At 42.1% G+C, this 18,348-nt stretch overlaps 1 protein-coding gene across 1 annotated transcript in view; it reads left to right on the top strand.

Moving 5' to 3' along the window:
* Window positions 1–18,348, top strand: part of PRAG1 (PEAK1 related, kinase-activating pseudokinase 1) — a 35,304-nt gene that overhangs the window by 2,034 nt on the left and 14,922 nt on the right. The window contains exons 2-3 of the mRNA XM_075861909.1: window positions 10,413–10,831; window positions 12,549–14,059. Coding sequence (XP_075718024.1) covers window positions 10,487–10,831; window positions 12,549–14,059 — 1,856 coding nt within the window. The 5' untranslated portion in view covers window positions 10,413–10,486. The remainder of the gene's footprint in view (window positions 1–10,412; window positions 10,832–12,548; window positions 14,060–18,348) is intronic.

Here is an 18,348-nt window from a genome sequence, read left to right as displayed (position 1 = left end):
CTCATCAAAAACGTCCCGAAAATGCCCCCCGTTGATTTCAATGGGAGGCGGGGGCGGTTTTCTCCCGCGAGCGGTAAAACCGCCTCGCGGGAGAAAGAGGGCATGTCGCTTATCTTTGGGCGTTTCCATGGGAGGTAGAGAAAGCGTATTTCGCTGCGTTTTATGCCCGCGGCGCTCAATGGCCTCGGGCAAAAAACGCAGCGAAAATCTGCCTCAAACTTCCAAACGGAATTTTGAGGCAGAAATTCTGCCTGCAAAATACTCAGTGTGAACATAGCCTTAGGAAGGAAAAGTATAAGAGCCTATTCACAAGGTGCAGTCAAACTGTGATCAGCGCTTGTTGCATCCATTTCTAAGCCCCCTGTTGCTCCTGTTTGCATGATACCAGTGAGGAGAACTTTGAATTAGCTGTGGGCGAGCATGCGTGGTACCGCTCCATTTAAAGTCTATGAGACTGACGGAGATAGCCAAGTGCAGGGCTCGGCTGCTTCCGTTAGCTGTATAGACATTGAATGGAGCGTCCGGGCGCATTCTCGTCCTCCACTTCATTCATGTTCCTCATCACTGCAGGGTGTGCAATGAGAAGGAATAGGGAGTTTGGGACCTGTGGTGGGGCACCTAGCGATCAGACGTTTATCACCTATCCTGTGGATAAGTGATAAATGTTGATCTTGGGGTAACCCCTTTACGAATCAGTAGCTGGACGCTGGGCCGACACGGGAGCTGTTACTAAAATGAGTAGAGTATCAGGGGGGAAAGACAATATGGGTACAAGCACCACCAGCAACAGTAAGAAAGTGATTGATGGGTATCTGATGCCGATACACACTGTGAACACCTGTGGCTGACATAGTGTTATGGAAATATCAATGACTGGCATACTGTAATTGTGGCATCTGTGGCTGGTGCACAAAGTAATGGGGGCATCCACACTCTCTCAGGAACATTTGGGCTAATAATGGGGTAACGTAAAAAGTGTGGCCTCCCGTCCAAGCAGTCTATTATTGTAGGTGGAACATGTTTGCTTATACAAATATCTCTCAGATGTTGTTTTTTAGCTCCCTTAAAATGAATAGACATATCCGATCAAGTGGATAACTATCAGGAAAATCATTATTTGAATCTCCAAATATGGCTGTATTGCATTGTGTACGTTGCTAGAAGAAAGCTGACCACTTATTTACAGACAGATCAATTGAAGACATTAAGATGACATACACAGGTTTATACAGATGTAGCAATCTTTAACTTGACCCTAATAACTCGCTGCAGCGTGATAACTCATCCCAAAGGCCTCATGCAGACGACCGTAGTGGTGTGCACAGGCCGTGACTTGCGGCTCGGACAGCCGCGGAGTGTCACCTGCGGCCACCCGCAAATCATGGGCCGTGTGCATTAATTTCAACGAGCCCGAACCGCAAGATGCGGCTGTAATAAGACATGTCCGTTGTTTTTGCGGTCCAGGCTCCTGGGCAATGCACGGACCGTGGAAAACACGGTCGTATGCATGGGCCCATTGAAGTTAATGGGGCCGCAATTAACGTTTGTGTGCATGGGACCTTAAAGGGTAACTAAATGTTTGCCACACTTCAGAAATGTCATAGTGACATGTCAGAAGTTTTGATTGGTGGAGGTCCGAGCACTGAGCCCCCCACCAATCACTAAAACGAAGCGGCAAAAGCACTCTTATGATCACTTAGTTTCTGTTCGACTTTTTGAGGAAATCAAAGCAGCTGAGCGCTCACACGAGCGCTTCTGCCACTTCGTTTTAGCGATTGGTGGGGGTCTCAGTGCTCGGACCCCCACCAACAAAACTTCTGACATGTCACTATGACATGTCAGAAGTTTGAACATTTAGTTACCCTGTAACACCGCAAAAGCCATTGGAAAACTCAAGTTAAAGTTTCTTGCCATGCGTTAGGTGTCAAGCTAAAGATTGCTACATCTGTAAAAGTGACTGCAGCCGAGCCTTATAATTGAACATCAAATCTCAAAGACTTCTGAAGATCAGGACTCAGGAGCATATCTTGATATCTTACATTATTTTGTTTGCCATGTTGGAAAAACACATTGTAACTACGTTATGAATCTTCCCTTTTCTTGTGGACAAGCGGGAGAGATCACAACTGTGATGTTGCTGGCCCAGTGTGAGTACAGAGGACAAGGGATGTTTTATATATGTATAGCCAAAAATACATATTACCATGTTTACAGATATGTGTTTTCTTCAGGTTACCCTGCCTAGGTACTCTTCACGTATGTTTGGTGATCCAGCGTGGTACAGAAATGCTGCTTTCCCTGCATCAGTCTACCTGCGCCAGACAGAAAAACGTTGCACGCACAGTTTTTCTGTCCGGCTATTGACGCTAGACTGGTGCACAACTTTGTCATCGGTTGTGTTCAACAACTGGCCGGACCCTACTGATATATGTGAATCCAGCCTTATCATGTGGCCATCTTAATTGGAAAGATAAGCATTTTCTACTGATGTAACAAAAGTTAGAATTCTAATAAATATTCTTGACATTTAATCAAGCGGGTATTCTGTTAATTGGAATTCAATACAACCTTTTACTTTAAAGATAGATTACTTGGGTTTTGCTGGGAAAATGATTCCTTGGCCTATTTGTGGTGTGGAATGCAGGATCCCACTAGAATGGGAATCTCCCCTCCGCTCCATAACAAAGGCTGTAGTAGCTGTCCATAAAGAAGTCAGGAATGTGAACTGATCAGGCCATGCAGATAGAGCTTCACAGGAATTCCAGCGCTGTTTTCACAGCAAGTCAGTGTCTGAAATAAACCGCCTGTGTTTACAATAAGCTTCATATTAGGACTGATCTGTTGGTAGTTTGGGTCACTGTTAAAGGATGTATTATATAGAGGTCTACTTTAAGATTTGAAGATCTTTATAGTATAGCTTCTTAGCTTCTTTCCAATGAATGAGTAAGGGTATGTTCACAAGCACTATTTACGGACGTAATTCAGGCGCCTTTTGCTGGAATTCCGGCCGAAAATACTGCTTGAAAGCGTCGGCAAACATCTGCCCATTCATTTGAATGGGGTTTACGATGTACTGTGCCGACGGTCATTTTTTTTTACGTGCCGCTGTCAAAAGACGGCGCGTAAAAAGAAGCCCGCGTCAAAGAAGTGCCTGTTACTTCTTGGGACTTAATTGGAGCCGTTTTCCATTGACTCCATAGAAAAACAGCTCCAATTACGTCTGTAAGGGACGCTGCGAAAAACGCCTGCACTTGCCATTACGTATGAAATTCAGGCGTAACGGACGTGCACGTGTGAACATACCCTAAGGAATCGTCTGTGCACGTAGCAGACTATATTACATCAAATTCCATATTCTGACAGAGCAATTATTAATTTCTCTTAATACATGTAATATCAAGGCTATGTTTACACCACATGCGCCCAATCCGACTAAAGCAGGGGCGTAGCTATATGGGCTGCAAAGGTAGTAGTCGCATCTGGTGCCTGAGGGGGGCCAAAGACCCCGCTACCGCGTAAGTTCTGTATTATAAATGAAATATGGTAGGTGGGGGGGCCCTGTTACAGATTTAGCATTTAAGCCCAGGACCTTTAAGTTATGACTCAAGAATGCCTGTATACCATATACTATATTCCCATAGATTTTTATGTGGCCAACACCAAAAGAGTCCTCTTGACATATGATTGAAGGTTTTTTTTAGTCTGGGTGCCTGGTGCCTTGTGGTTTTTTTTTTTTTTGTAATTTAAAGGTTCTAAACATCATAGCCTGCTACGTTATTTACCACCACATAAAACGTATATTCCGCCTTTGGAACAGACTGACTCAATTATATGGCAATTATCATTGCATATTATTGCACATTCTTGTTTTGTTTTAGATACGAAAGAAAAAGAGGGAAAGCAAAAAGGGCTTGTCCACGCGTGACGGAATTGCGGCATATTTTCTGTCTGGAATTGCAGATTGGAAAATACGCAGCGGAATACAGTAGCAGCAAAATGGGTGAGACTTAACAAATCTCATCCACACGGTGCGTAAAATTTCCGACCAGAAATTCACCTGCGGTGTGTATTTATCATACCGCAGCATGTCAATTCCTGCTGCGGAAAGTGGACAGAATTGCTGCGATGTCTCCATCTCCCAACATTTAAATAAAACTCAGCAAAATACGCACCGGTTTCTGCAGTAAAAAACTCAGGAAATGGTGCGGTGTTTCCTCAGCGGAATTTTCATCTTTTTTTGCGGAATTGAGTCGGAAATTTTCTGCAGCAATTGCGTTACGTGTGGACAAGCCCTAACTGTATAGGCCAAATGAATAGTGAAAATGAATTTAAATTTTTTATTGGTGGAATAAGATTCTCTATTATTGCACATCACTTTCTAAGTCTGGTTTTGTTAACATATTGGTGATTAAATGTCCCGCAGATTTCCACCCCTGAGGGACAAATTCTTTAGGAATTTACAATGAATGGCTAATAATCGTGTAACGTCTAGCGGTTTTGTTTTTTAACCTGTATTGGATAAAGGAATACTCAAATTTGATTGGTTACTATTGGCTGCTGCCATTTTTTTGTTTTAATGCAAGGTTAAAGGATTTTATAGAGTGTTCTCATATTTGTACAGAATATTGCTGAGCTTTACAGACACATATGTAGGGTAGCCCAGTATACAGACCAACACAAGCATATGCTTAGGGCAGCTAAGGCAGCACACAAACATGTAAATTAGAGAAATCTATTGGAACCTTGGGGTTCATATTTTCAGTTTCTAGTGCAGCACCACCTTCAGACGCATATTGGGGTCCGTAGTGCCCCTGGAACACTCAGATGCTGCATGGTTCAACCCAACTCAAGTGAACTTGGATCACCACAGGCCGCCTGTCTTCTGCAGAACATTATTGGAGTTCCCTTTGGCTGCCCTGATGTATTATCTGAACCCACCCTCCTGATATGACTGCTGTATATAAGGAAAATGCTAGGTATGCAATTCCCTCTGGTGCAGGTAGATTTGTTTGAAGTGTTGAAGCTCAGATTATTACCCCAATTTTAAAGCCTGCTATAGAAAAACAGGCCAGCTAACTGCACAGTGGAGCAACATCTATGCTATTTATCCGACATTCACCAGCGCATTTTAGGCCCCATGCCCACTTCAGTTTTTTCCTTCAGGGTGCTAGCCGTTTTTCTGACGGCTAGCACACTGACCCATTCATTTCAATGGGGCCATGCACACGTCAGTTTTTTTGAAGGTCCCGTTGCTCCGTTCCGATCCAAAGTAGAGCATGTCCTACTTTGGTCCGGGATTCCGTGACCGTGATGCACATGCAAGTCAATGGGGCCGTCAAAAAAACTGAAGGCACACGGAAGGCGTCCGTGTGTGACAGAGCCGTTGCCTAGAAACGGCCGGGCGGGCAGTAAAACATAACAGAAATACTACACTAATCTGCAGCCACTTGTCTCTATCAATCACTGATAGAGAAAAGAGGCTGTTGATTAAAAATAAAATAAAAATCAGTTCATACCTACCCGGTCGTTGTCTTGGTGACGAGTCCCTGTTCTTCCTCCAGTCCGACCTTCCAGAATGACGCAGCAGCCTGTGATTGGCTGCAGAGGCCGCTGCAGCCTGTGATTGGCTGCAGAGGTGGTCACGTGGGATGAAGCGTCATCGCTGGAGGCCGGCCTTCTGACGTCAGTACAGCCTGTGATTGGCTGCAGCGGCGACATGGATGAAACATCATCGCTGGAGGCCGGACAGGAGGAAAGTAAGTATGAAATTTTTTATTTTATTTTATTACATTAAAATTGTATCTTCCGAGCGCTGAGCATGGTACTGTCCAGGGTGCTGAAAGAGTTACCGCCGATCAGTGCAGCCCATTAACTCTTTCAGCACCCTGGACAGTACCATGCTCGGTGCACGGAAACGGAAACACGGAGTACACACGGATCTGTCAAAAAAGGCCGTGAAAATCGTGTCGGTAGTGTGCACGAGGCCTTACAGTAAGCTTTTCAGGAAAGTAAAACAATAAGTGTATTGCATGACCGCTTATTTTTGGTGACATCGGATAGTTCACAGTTGCAGGCCTTAGTTTCAGGACATCAAGCTGAATTCCCAGTTCTGCTGATTGTATGGGTTTCAACGCATTTCCTGAGGTTTTGAGGTCTGTTCTGCCTTTTGTATGTTAAGGAGTTTGTCATATGCACACAATTGCAATAATGAATAATCCTATTTTACGTTTTTTTTTTATAGATGTACATGTATATAGATCACTGACCCAAGCATTGTGCAAACAGTTCTCAGAAATGTCATCAATGGTGGCCCAGACATTGCATTTTATTACACATTATGTGTAGCTATTTTGTCTCTAGTCCTTGGGCACCACAGCTACAATGTTTGTTATCGGATAGCCTGTCCACACAAAGAGAATTTATACAAAGTATCTAAGTATTCATCCCCTGTTGATGTCTTAAGTGCCTGTATCTATGATCCCCAAGAACTGCACTCTGGGCAGAATTGCATCACGTAATATGTTACTGAATTTATACATAATTATATAAAATATAATAAATACTGTCCTGTCCTTTCCACCATATGTTTTATTTATTCAAAACCCCTTTAAAAAATCATAGTGAATAGATGATAAATGTTAGATTAGTGGGGTCTGATTGCCCATAAATTCCTAGACCCATCTGTAGACTGAACTCTTCCGGGGTTCTTTCCCCTCATCAGCTCAGCTCAGAGCAGGGTACTGGTTAGCTGAATGAGATGCCTAAGACACAGCTCAGGAGGGGTACTGACTCTCATTGAAGAGACCCGGCGGGTGTATGGAGACTTATTTACAGGCAATATATACCCCTTTAAAGAAGCACAACCTTCCCTGAAAACAAGGAAACCATTCCCACAATTGGAGAAGCACAGAGTGATGTTCCAGAACACAAGTGTCATGTTCCTAAGCACTAGTAGAAATTCAAATCTGTTTCTTTTATCTGATTTATTTGTTTTGAGCCTGTCACAAAAGGATGGATCATGCAATTCATCAGCAAATGTCTCAAGGTATAATAGTTTGACACATGACCCTAAGGCGCCATGCACATGACCGTATATTTCATCCGTAATTACGAACTGTAATTACAGACCCATTCATTTCTATTGGCTAGGGACACCTTTCAGTATTTTTACTGGTGGGTGTCCGTGCTGAAAAAATCATAGAATCTGTCCTATTCCTCCCATAGAAGCCTATGGGCGCTTCCGTAAATACGGACGGCTATGGATGTGCATCTGTAAACCGTCCTTAGGGATGACTACGGATCCGTATTTACGGACAGTATTTCTGGATAGATGAAAATACGGTCGTGTGCATGGGGCCTTAGGCCCCATGCACATGACTGTGCCTGTAATTACGACCCGTGATTGCAGGCACGGATGGCTGCGGACAGCCTTCCGAATTTACGGGCCGTGCTCCCATTTTAAAGTTTGGGAGCACGGTCCGTAAAATAAAAAAATAGAACATGTCCTATTTTTTGGGAAAGTTTCTACGGCACGGACATAGAAATGAATGGCCGATTTTTACGGTCGTGTGAATGGGGCCTTGCTGAGTTGCAAGAAATTTTTTTTTTTTTTTTTTGTTTTGTTTTTTTATTTGCTTTTGATTAAAAACATCAAAGGGTATAGGAACAGGGTTCAAGAATATACTGGAGCTGGAATCATACACGAGCATGTCCAATTCGAATCCAAAAAAAATGGACAGTTTTTTTATGCATATGAGGGTATGTTCACACGAGGGCGTCCGTAACGGCTGAAATTACGGGGATGTTTCAGCCTGAAAACATCCCCGTAATTTCAGCCGTAACGGCATGTGCAGGCGCTTGAACGCCGCGTCCATTACGGACGTAATTGGCGCTGCTATTCATTGGAGTCAATGAATAACGGCTCCAATTACGGCCAAAGAAGTGACAGGTCACTTCTTTGACGCGGGCGTCTATTTACGCGCCGTCATTTGACAGCGGCGCGTAATTTACGCCTCGTGTGAACAGACAAACGTCTGCCCATTGCTTTCAATGGGCAGATGTTTGTCAGCGCTATTGAGGCGCTATTTTCGGACGTAATTTGGGGCAAAAACGCCCGAATTACGTCCGTAAATAGGCCGTGTGAACATACCCTGAATGTCCGTGTGGTTTCCTTGGGTCATACGTTTTTTTTCTCTGCCATTTTTCTATTCTGCAAGCACTTCCTGGTTTGACTTTAGCAACTGATCCGCAAAAAATTACATCGTCCATGTGTTTTTTTTTCATGCACCCATAGACTTAATGGCAAAAACGGACCAAATAGAACATGCTGTAAGTTTCTCGCAACAGACACACGCTCCGTGAAAATAAATGGATATGTGAATAGCCCTATTGAATTGCATGGGTCAGTGTGCTGTCCGTTAAAATGGACAGCACACTGACGAGAAACACGGTCATGTGATTAAGGCCTTAAAGGGGTATTCCAGTTACAAGTTACCCCCTATCCGTAGGGTAAGGGGTAACTTGCTGATCGATGGGTGTCCGACAGCTCGGACCCTCACCATTTACGAGAACGGGGAGCCCAAAGTTGCCCGAACCCCAAGTTTGAACCGAGTGGCACTGCCGCTCCATTCATTTTCTTGTAACCGGAATACCCCTTTAAATGAATATTTAATTATGTATTATTTTCTATAATCCTAGGAAGCCGTAAAAATATAAATTCTCTCATTGCTATATTCCCCAAGATCAGTTGGGCTTGGGTGCAATTGTCTGATGGCCCCCATAGACATAAAGTCACGAGATCCCGACAGTAGCAAACATTCTTATGTTATTCATGACATTTTATTGTAACGGCGTTCTTACTAATTGTTTTATACAGGAAGGGGTGCATGCAGTATTGGATCTGCAATTATATATTTGCGTGCCAGATATGTAAACAATTATGCCCCAGTCAACAGTGCAATAGTTAACACACAGAAAACGAATGTAAGGGAACACCAATTGGTGCTGGATTTAAAGCGTGTAATTTCAAAATCAATCGGTCTAAGAAGCTGTGAAATGGGAATGAACACTTTTGATATGGTAAATGTTCTAGGTGTCGCTTTTAATTGACATTGAGCTGAGAAAGGAAATGCATATTGCAAGACAGGAATGAATAGTTTTCTTACAAAGCTTTGTCATGGTGCATAAGGACAGGGAGTCTCCGGATGATACAAGCATTGCAGGAAAACATAGACATGTCACAGTATCAGAATCCCTGTTTTGTGACCGTTGCTGACGTGATCACAGGGAGGATTCCTGCTCCTGTAACTTGCCAAATACTGAGTAACCGATCCGTCAAACAGACCCATAGATTATATTGATGATTCATTTCACTGAATTGCATTCGTGGTGGTGACCTAAATGGAGTTGTAGAGTCAATGCTTGATGAATCACCTTTATATAGTTAATCACATGAACCTTTTTAGCATTTTCTGCTGGATATACCTTTTGATAGTCCATGGATAGAGTTAAGGATCAATCCAGCAAGAAGACTAGTGTTTATGTATGAAAACGAATGCATGGTCTGATTGGTTGTGGTGGACAACGGAACCCCCCTTTTAGCATCAACAAGGCACCAGCATTAAAAAAAAAAAAAAAAAAGAGAAAAAAAATTGCTTGCCTGACTACTAAAGGGTTTTCCAACTATAGTAAGTGATGGCATATTGGTTGGCTATACTATTACTTACTGATGTGTGGGGTCCGACTGTCGGGACCCCCACGATCCTGAGACTGAAAGGGCAGTCATTGGTTAAATGCTTCTGCTGTTTTACAGAATTTCTCTGCACAGCAATGCTCTCTGCGACTTTCTTTACGTGAAAGTACAACATATGAATGGAGATGTACTGCAGTTTCCTGCACACCAGGTGGCTGGGAGTGCTGCTGTGCAGGGAACAAGCAGAAAGGACCTCGGCCCCCTTCTTGTGATCGGTGGAGGTTCCAGAGTTCAGACCATCACAGATCGTATTTTTATGGCATATCCCAGTGATATTCCATTACGTTATAAGATGGCTATACACCTTTAATGTCCAGTGCTGACGACTAGAGGCTATGTTCCTCGTGTCAACATACTCTTTTGTCGTGCATTGGCATCAATCCCTGTTGTAAAGTAGCTACCCATACCTATTGCTGCCTGGCAAGCACAGTATTTACCTAAATTATTAATTTAGGAGAATAAAATGAGAGAGGAAATGCAAGTTTTTTTGGAATTTTCCTTTAAAGATCTTTCTTATGCAGTGCAATTTTGGGGAAGTGTTTGTAAGCAAAGCATAAATAAGAAAATGTATTTTTAGATATATATTCATTTGCAATTCTCTTAAATACATGTTTTGTACTTTATTAACACAAATCAATAATGCAATGCTGTTCTTTTCTAGTTTCATAAAGAAACCTCCATTCTTGTCCTGCACATTTGTGTACACAGGATGAGAGCGGAGATCCTGAACCTATCATGCAAAGAGCCATCAGAGTAACCAATCCAGGCGGGAAGATGTCTGCGTGCAACAATTTTGTTGAACATATTTGGAAACCTGGATCCTGCACAAATTGCTTTCACCCAAAGAGTGATCACCGAAAACATCAAGCACCCTCCGATGGAAAATCCAGCAACTTACCAGTCTTGCCAAGTCTTAATGGGATAAGGATCAAGCAGGAGAACACAAACCAAGATGATGACGTTGTAATTGCTGCTCTATATTCCAAGCCCACCATAGCAGTGAAACCGACAATGATTTCATCAGATACTGCTGAGGAATGGGCAGCGCTGAACAGCATTGAGGGCAGCGCGTTCACTCAGGTAAGTTTTTATATAAAGGGAACCTGGCAGCATTAAGTAGTGACTTATGTGGGAATGTTATGTGATATTGGAGTGCTTGCATATTAAACATTGCAGGGATGCGAGCGCTGTGAAGGAGTCTGGCGTAATCATGAGCTGCTGCTCCCTCTGCCCCGTCGCTGATTGACAACTCTTTCTCCTATTACTGTGCTTAGCGAGAAAGCTGTCAATCAGCGGCGACTGGGTGAGGGGCAGCAGTAGAAAAGTATCTAACATGTCTAACTAGATGCGCCAAATTTACTGTACAGCATGCACCACTTAATAAACTTAGCGCATCTTCTGACTGCCTTGTCCAAGTTTACACTGTCTAAAACTTAAAGAGGCTCTGTCACCAGATTTTCAAACCCCTATCTCGTATTGCAGCAGATCGGCGCTGCAATGTAGATAAGAGTAACGTTTTGTTTTTTTTCAAAAACTAGCATTTTTGGCCAAGTTATGAGCATTTTTATATTTATGCAAATGAGCCTTTCTTAAGTACAACTTGGCGTGTTTAAAGTTATGTAGCGAGGACACATCGACACCAGGCGACAGAGGTTACAGTTGATTCTGCAGCAGCATCAGCGTTTGCAGGTAAGTCGATGTAGCCTCTGTCGCCTGGTGCCGATGTGTCCTTGCTCGTCCGACACGATGCAGGACCTGGGGCAGGAAGTGACGTCACAGCGTGATCTCGCGAGAACACGCTGTGTGTCTGCACTGCCAGAAGCTGGGCGTTAACGAAGAGAAGTGGATGATGCTGATTCGTCAGCATCATACACTTCTATTCACAACGCCCAGCTAGTAAAACAAGTAAAAACGCCCAGATGTACACACACAATACACGCCCACTTGGACTTAACTTTAAACACGCCCAGTTGTACTTAAGAAAGGCTCATTTGCATAAATATAAAAATGGTCATAACGGCCAAAAATGCTCGTTTAAAAAAAAAAAAAAAAAAATGTTACTGTAATCTACATTGCAGCGCCGATCTGCTGCAATATGAGATAGGGGTTTGAAAATCTGGTGACAGAGCCTCTTTAAGACCGTTTGGTAAATCTGCCCCATTATTAAAAAGTTTTGTTTGAAAGACAGTCCTTGTATTGATCAATTTATAGTAGTCAATATTGAATGTCTACTTTGCTTTTGTGAAAGTACCAATAAAATGCAGATATGAGAACTTTTACAACATTATCAAATTTACAAAAATGCATAATCCCAATGTTATAAAAAAAATTTTTTTTTTTAAATCAGCTAATACAACTTTGTGAAGAATTAGAGAGGGGTAGAAAGTATTCTAACATACTGACTAATGCTTTGTATGCATGGCTGTATTAGGGAACCGTGTTGTAGCTATTCATAAAATGGGCCCCTACTGTGAATACGAAGTCATATTCCGAAATTCAGAGAAAAAGATTGTGGCATATTCCATCTCCTGTCTTACACTTCTAGGGGAGAGTGTGGTGTCTCATTGGGACGTTACATGGCGGCACATAGAGTACTTACAGATCTGTAATCTGCATGTAAGAACTCTTGTGTCTTTGTAATAAAAGTGTGAACCAATGTACAGGGTCTGTGAACATGGATTTGCCATGTGCATGAGCCATTATTGTTTTAAGTGATATTTTACTCATCATTCTCGCTTTTGAGCATTGTGGTATGTGAATTTGTTTTACTATAGTTTTTATGTTTCTCTTTACACAGGTTAGTTGGAAAGATTCATCAACCAGCAATTCTATTCTAAAATCTCGGGATATTTCAAATGTTATATTGGATAACTTTACAAAGCCATTTACCCATAATTTCAACTCTTCCAATGATACACCCAAATATGTTTTCAATGGATTATCAAATCATGATAAAACGATTGAGATTAATGCCGTACAAAATTTAACATACGTCAGCCACTTTGGTGGTCAAGTCGACAAAGCTGTGTTTCTTAAGGATAAGTTGTCTGCTCCTACAGAGGAATGTACTATGCTATTAAAACAAAATAAAGATGGAGAAACTAAGAAGCTGAACTGCCTTCAAGCAGAATCTGCATTATTATCTTTGAAGAGTAGCAGTGGTTATTACTCAGGAACCCGATCTATTGCCGAAAGGCTATCTCCCAATGGAAACCTTCATTCTAAAGACAATGCAGTTAATGAGGTATTTGTCAATCCAGGATTGTGCAACCAAACAAGGTCTGCAAATGATTGGAAACCATGCCATAATTCCTCCGAACCAGCTTCTAGTAAGAGCATGTTCTTCAGCAGAACAAAAGTATCACTTCATTCTGAGTCACATAACCTCTCCGAGACACTCTCATGTGTTAGTATTAAGGACAGCCCTCTTACATCTCCAATTTTCACGGATTCCCAGTCTGAATTTCACCAGTCACCAGTTAATAGAAGGGACAAAGAACCAATTTATGCCGAAAGTACTAAAAGAAAAGGTGTTGCGGGCAGGGGGACAAAAACAGTAATACAAACCGAGAAAATAAATTCTAAGCAAGAGGAGAATGGTGCCAAAGACAACCAGTGTTCTGTGAGCATTGAGAGGGTATTACAAGAGTCTACAACACATGTGGCGGCTAGGATAACGGTTATGGCTGCACACACAGAAGACGACAACAGAACAATTTATTTGAGCAGTCCTGACTCTGCAGTTGGGGTTGAATGGTCATGCAGTAGTCCCTCATCTGTAGAGAACATGAGTCTCTCGCCTACTCTTCTCTGGGCAGAAAGGAACCATTCAAAAGGCGTTGATGTAAATAAAAAGCACCAGACTTCATTATCACAGAAATTCCAATGCAGCTCCAGTCTGATAATGCCAGCTAAATCTAGCAAATTATCGTCCCCAACGCACACCACTGGGATATTGTCCTCATCGTCACATAAAAAGGAACCCTTGGAACTGAATGACCGATGTCTGCTGACTGGAGACCGTAGACAGAGGATCACACAGACAACATGGAACCGACAGTGTAGGATTGATGAAGAAGAAGAGGAGGAGGCATCACTTGCTTCATCACAGCCACGTACAAGTGCTGCAAGCAATGGACAGCCTGGCGCATCTAGCTTTTCTGCTGAAGGAAGAGGCGCCTTGGCTGAACAGAGAAGTCTGAAAGGCATGAGTAAATCTGCTTCCTGCCCAATTGAACTATCAAAAGCAAGTAATGACGTTGAAGAGTCCTCTGAGCCACCACCTCCTCCCCCAAAAAAACAGACAAGGTATGAGCAGTTTTTGCTTCTTTTACTTCTAAAAGTAAGAATCTGTTTGCGAACACATTGTGTATTCAGTATATATATTTTTTTTTTTTTGGGTTCATTTATTTGCAAACCGGATAGGATACGGGTCGCAACAATAATTAAGATAAAGTAACCTTAGTCAATAAAACACAGCAGCATGAAAGGAAAATTAAAGTGTGATCATAGCTCTAAAGAAATCTATGCCCAGTTTATTAACTAAAAAGTCTGTTCTAGCGAATTTGTCATTTTGTTGAGAATTAAGGCAGGTACACCACCTACCTAGTTTCTATTGGTTGCGGCACCTTCGCACATTATTAACCAGTATCGGCCAAATTTAAGGTTTGTCTAACCGCTATAATTTTACCCAAAACAAATGATAGAAATGTCTAAATGATTTACTGTCTAAATTCTGGGTTATTTGCACAGTTTGGACCACCCGCACTGCATGTATATTATGTTATGTTACTTTTATGATCACTCATATCACAAGGCCCTATTGACTTTAGACGGGGACATGCACTTTGATTCTTTTAGTGTATGCACATTAGTGCCGGCAACTGCACAAGTGGCACATGCTCAGTTCACTAGGTTTTGATCTGAGAACTGGTCAATGTGGTCATGTTATAGTAATATGATTCTACGGATAAAAAAAGCCAGTGATAACCCTAAAGTTTTTGGATTTTCGATTTCTGAAGAATAAACCTATATAATGTGATATGTACACAGTTGACAGAAAATACACTTCAGTTGTTTTTCCATTAATTTTACAATGTGTTTTTCCGGCCTTTGCATTGAACTTTTATCTGCCTTGTGACTATTTACTAGCGAAGGAATGTGTCCTATAGTATTTTGCATTGCTTATAGCCTGCGGTTGTAAGCTGCTTAGTTTTTTTTTTTCCTAATTACAAGAACATACTAGTCTAACAAAAGTTGAGTCTTTGCCAACAGTCACAAAACTGAACTGTGGATTGAAATGCGCTAAGTTCTATTTAATACTTTTTATATTTTTATTTTTTTATACACAGGAAACTGACTGAAAAAATAGCTTCAAGTTCTCTACATAATTCTACACAATTTGTATTATGGAGGGTTGTTTACTGAATATTACTCATTTGATATACCAATAGATCATCCGGGAATAGCCGATCTACTGTGTATGTGGGCCACCAGATTTTCCCCCGACAGCAGATGTTGAGGGGTGGATTTTCCTTTGTTCCCACTAGATAAGATGCTGCCAGAGGTGTCTGGAAGTGGCTTATTCCGCTCTCCCTATTGAAATAAACATGGTGGAGCGTTCAGCCGACAGTTATTTCATATGTATGGTCACCTTTAGAGAAACAGACCACAATCTGTATAAGCTTCACATCTAAACAGACGTTTCTGTCACTCTCTCTCTTTTTTTTTTTCTCTTAATCTATGAATGTTAAGTAGGCATTTGGCTTTAAATCCTCTCTAGCTTGAGCATTACACTTCATGCACTTGGATGCATAGAGAGAGTGTATTGCAGTTATATAACACATTTTTTTCATAATCGTACTCCACTTTTCCTTTCCATCAGAAGCTCATCATGCCGATTAAGTCTATAATGCTTTGTAATAGGAAAAAGGTCACTTCACCTTAATGATGTATGTGACTTTTGTCTGATAGCAATTATCATCACTCTCCTCCCAGCAGTCATCACAACATTCCTTAATGGCATTGTGCGGCAAGTTGACTTTCTAACTACACACCATATACAAGTGTGTGACTTGATAGCTCCTGTCACTGACCTGTGTCATAAGATGAATGGGATCATTGACTCTGGACACACAAAAGGTTGTCTGTTAGGTTAGATCAACACATGGCTGTGAACATTATCTCTATTTCTCACATCCCTTGCAGACAAGATGGTGATAAGCCCTTAACATTCTACTTTTTGTCTGTTGGAAATCACGTTATATGAAGAGGTCTAAAGTGCTTTTAAGTAAGAACTCTCCTCTCCCAACAATCTAAAATGATCAGTTTCTGGCGCTAACGGACAAAGAATATACAATGTTGAAAAGAGACTATGTCACAGCGTTACATTACATCTATTAAAGTCCATTTACACGTATAAATTCTCCATAAAAGTTATAAACATTTGCGCATATGCAAATGAGTATGTAATCGTAAAGATAAAACATTTCTAAATTACGGTAATCTGTCAGGTAACAATAATTTCTATGTATGAATGTTCAATTTAATGTCTGATAAACCAGGTCTTTGGAGTCAGTAAGCCGAACTTCCAAGTCCAACTCTATTTTTCCACTGTCCGACTCCAGCTCCGATGCCTTCATAAATGGCTCATGTGAAATAAGCCTGGTTGTGTGCTCGCTGTGTATAAATGTATGTGAGGTTGGTAATGTTATAAGTAGAGAGAGCACAGTGTGCGCGCAGATAACTCTAAATCCTCTAGACGTAGACACAATTGAAAACCTGTAAGCAGGATTTGGGGGCAGATACCCTGGGAGGGGGAAAGCTGCCGTGTTGTGTTTCTTCCCCTGTGTATGTGTCCCCTGTTAGCCCTTACGTTTGTCACGTTTATTGGTTGCCTCTCTTCCTTCCCCCGTCCTTTTGTCGGTTTGACCGTTCTTCCTCCTGTAGTTCAATTCAGCAAGCTGCAGCACCACTGTAGCATTCCTAGTGGTCAGGGCGACCGGGTTGGCCAGGCTAGGAGGGAGGAGGAGTGCAGCTTTAGGGCTGATGCAGCGTAGTGGCGCCACGCACAGCTGAGCGGATTGGCTGGGTGCTGAGGCAAGGGGGGGAATATACGTGGAGGGTTGTGCGGGAGATGGCGTGAAAATTGCAGGACACTACAGCAAAGCCCTGGTACTTGCATCGCTGGGAAAAAAGATAATATTAACCCTCAGCGATTAAGTCTATTTAGGAGGTGGAGGGTACACTTGTGAAATGTTTGCACTAGGCCCACCAAAGTGTTAAAACGGCCCTGCGCCCAAAAGTGAATTTCCTCCACTGGTCTTCAGAGCAGGAACTTCTCTACTGAGCATGCACAGCACATATTTTGTCAAAGGGCCATGGAGCAGCTGCATAAAGATACTTCGTCTAGAGGCCGTATTGCACCGGCCGATTTTGGCTGATGCAGCGAGCGCCGATCAACGAGAGCGGTGCTTGTTTGCTCCTGTCACAAGGAGCTATGGATGGGGACGAGTGATTGGAACTCCGATCGTTTGTCCCCATATGTTTCTATCATGTCGGCAGCGCAGCTCCCTGTTTACACAGGGAGATGTGTTGTCGACAACGATAACATTTAACTTTTTTAAAACCATACGATTAGCAGATGATCTAGCGTCTTCTCGTTCATCTGCTGATCGCTGCTCTGTTTACACAGGGAAATTATCGGCAACGAGCTTTCTATGAACACTTGTCTGCACGATAATCGCCCACTGTAAAACCCCCTTAAGGGATAGAAGGGAACAGAGAGGTGTTTTTTATTTTTATTTTTATTGCTGCTAGAACTTTCTAGTTGGCACTGTTTTTGATAAGTCAGGGCCTTAGATTGATAGAACATAAGTGGTAGGTGTCTTCTAAGCGGTACGATTATTGGTATATGTAAATGTCTTTTTAGTAGTGTTTCTCCTGCCACTATTAAAGGCCAGTGCCTGAGATTTGTACTGCTGGACCTTTCATCTGTGCTTTTATACCTCTTATTTTTGTCTTATTAGGTGTCTGTTATCTGTTTAGAACAACTGACACGGAGCATACTAGGGAATTTAGAGTTAATAAAGTGTATCTCCACCCCTTCAGTCACGGTGGAGATCCATTACAAAGATGGAATTCCCTCTGGAGACCTGATATGTATGTTCATTACATGGCCAGGCTACTCATTTCTGTGGAAACTGTGGAAAAAATGTTTCCCCTGGAGCTTCACATTACAGGGTACAGTGGCGTATAATTACAATCCGGTACGATGTTACAATATGAGCATAAGGGAGAAAAAGACTGGTACAGTAAGAAGAAGGGTACTTGTACTACTGAACCAGCAAACAGACTCAATTAAATGAAGACTTGCCTCCCGCTGCTCCTGGCAATAACGTGATGACACCATGACAATAACGCCATCACAGATTATATACCTACTTGTTTTATAGATTAATTTGGAAAAATTCAGAGGTGCTTCTCGCACCCCATCTGCAAATGTCTTAAAATGGTTGTCCCATAAGGACAACTTCTTTCATTGGCAGTATTAGCAAAAGGATATATCCTCTCCTTATGTTACATGTTGCAAAGAGTCA

This window comes from Rhinoderma darwinii, chromosome 1, assembly GCF_050947455.1.
Source record: "Rhinoderma darwinii isolate aRhiDar2 chromosome 1, aRhiDar2.hap1, whole genome shotgun sequence".
Lineage (NCBI taxonomy): Eukaryota > Metazoa > Chordata > Amphibia > Anura > Rhinodermatidae > Rhinoderma > Rhinoderma darwinii.
Note: the sequence above shows the minus strand (reverse complement) of the source record. Positions and strands in the feature narration are given on the sequence as shown.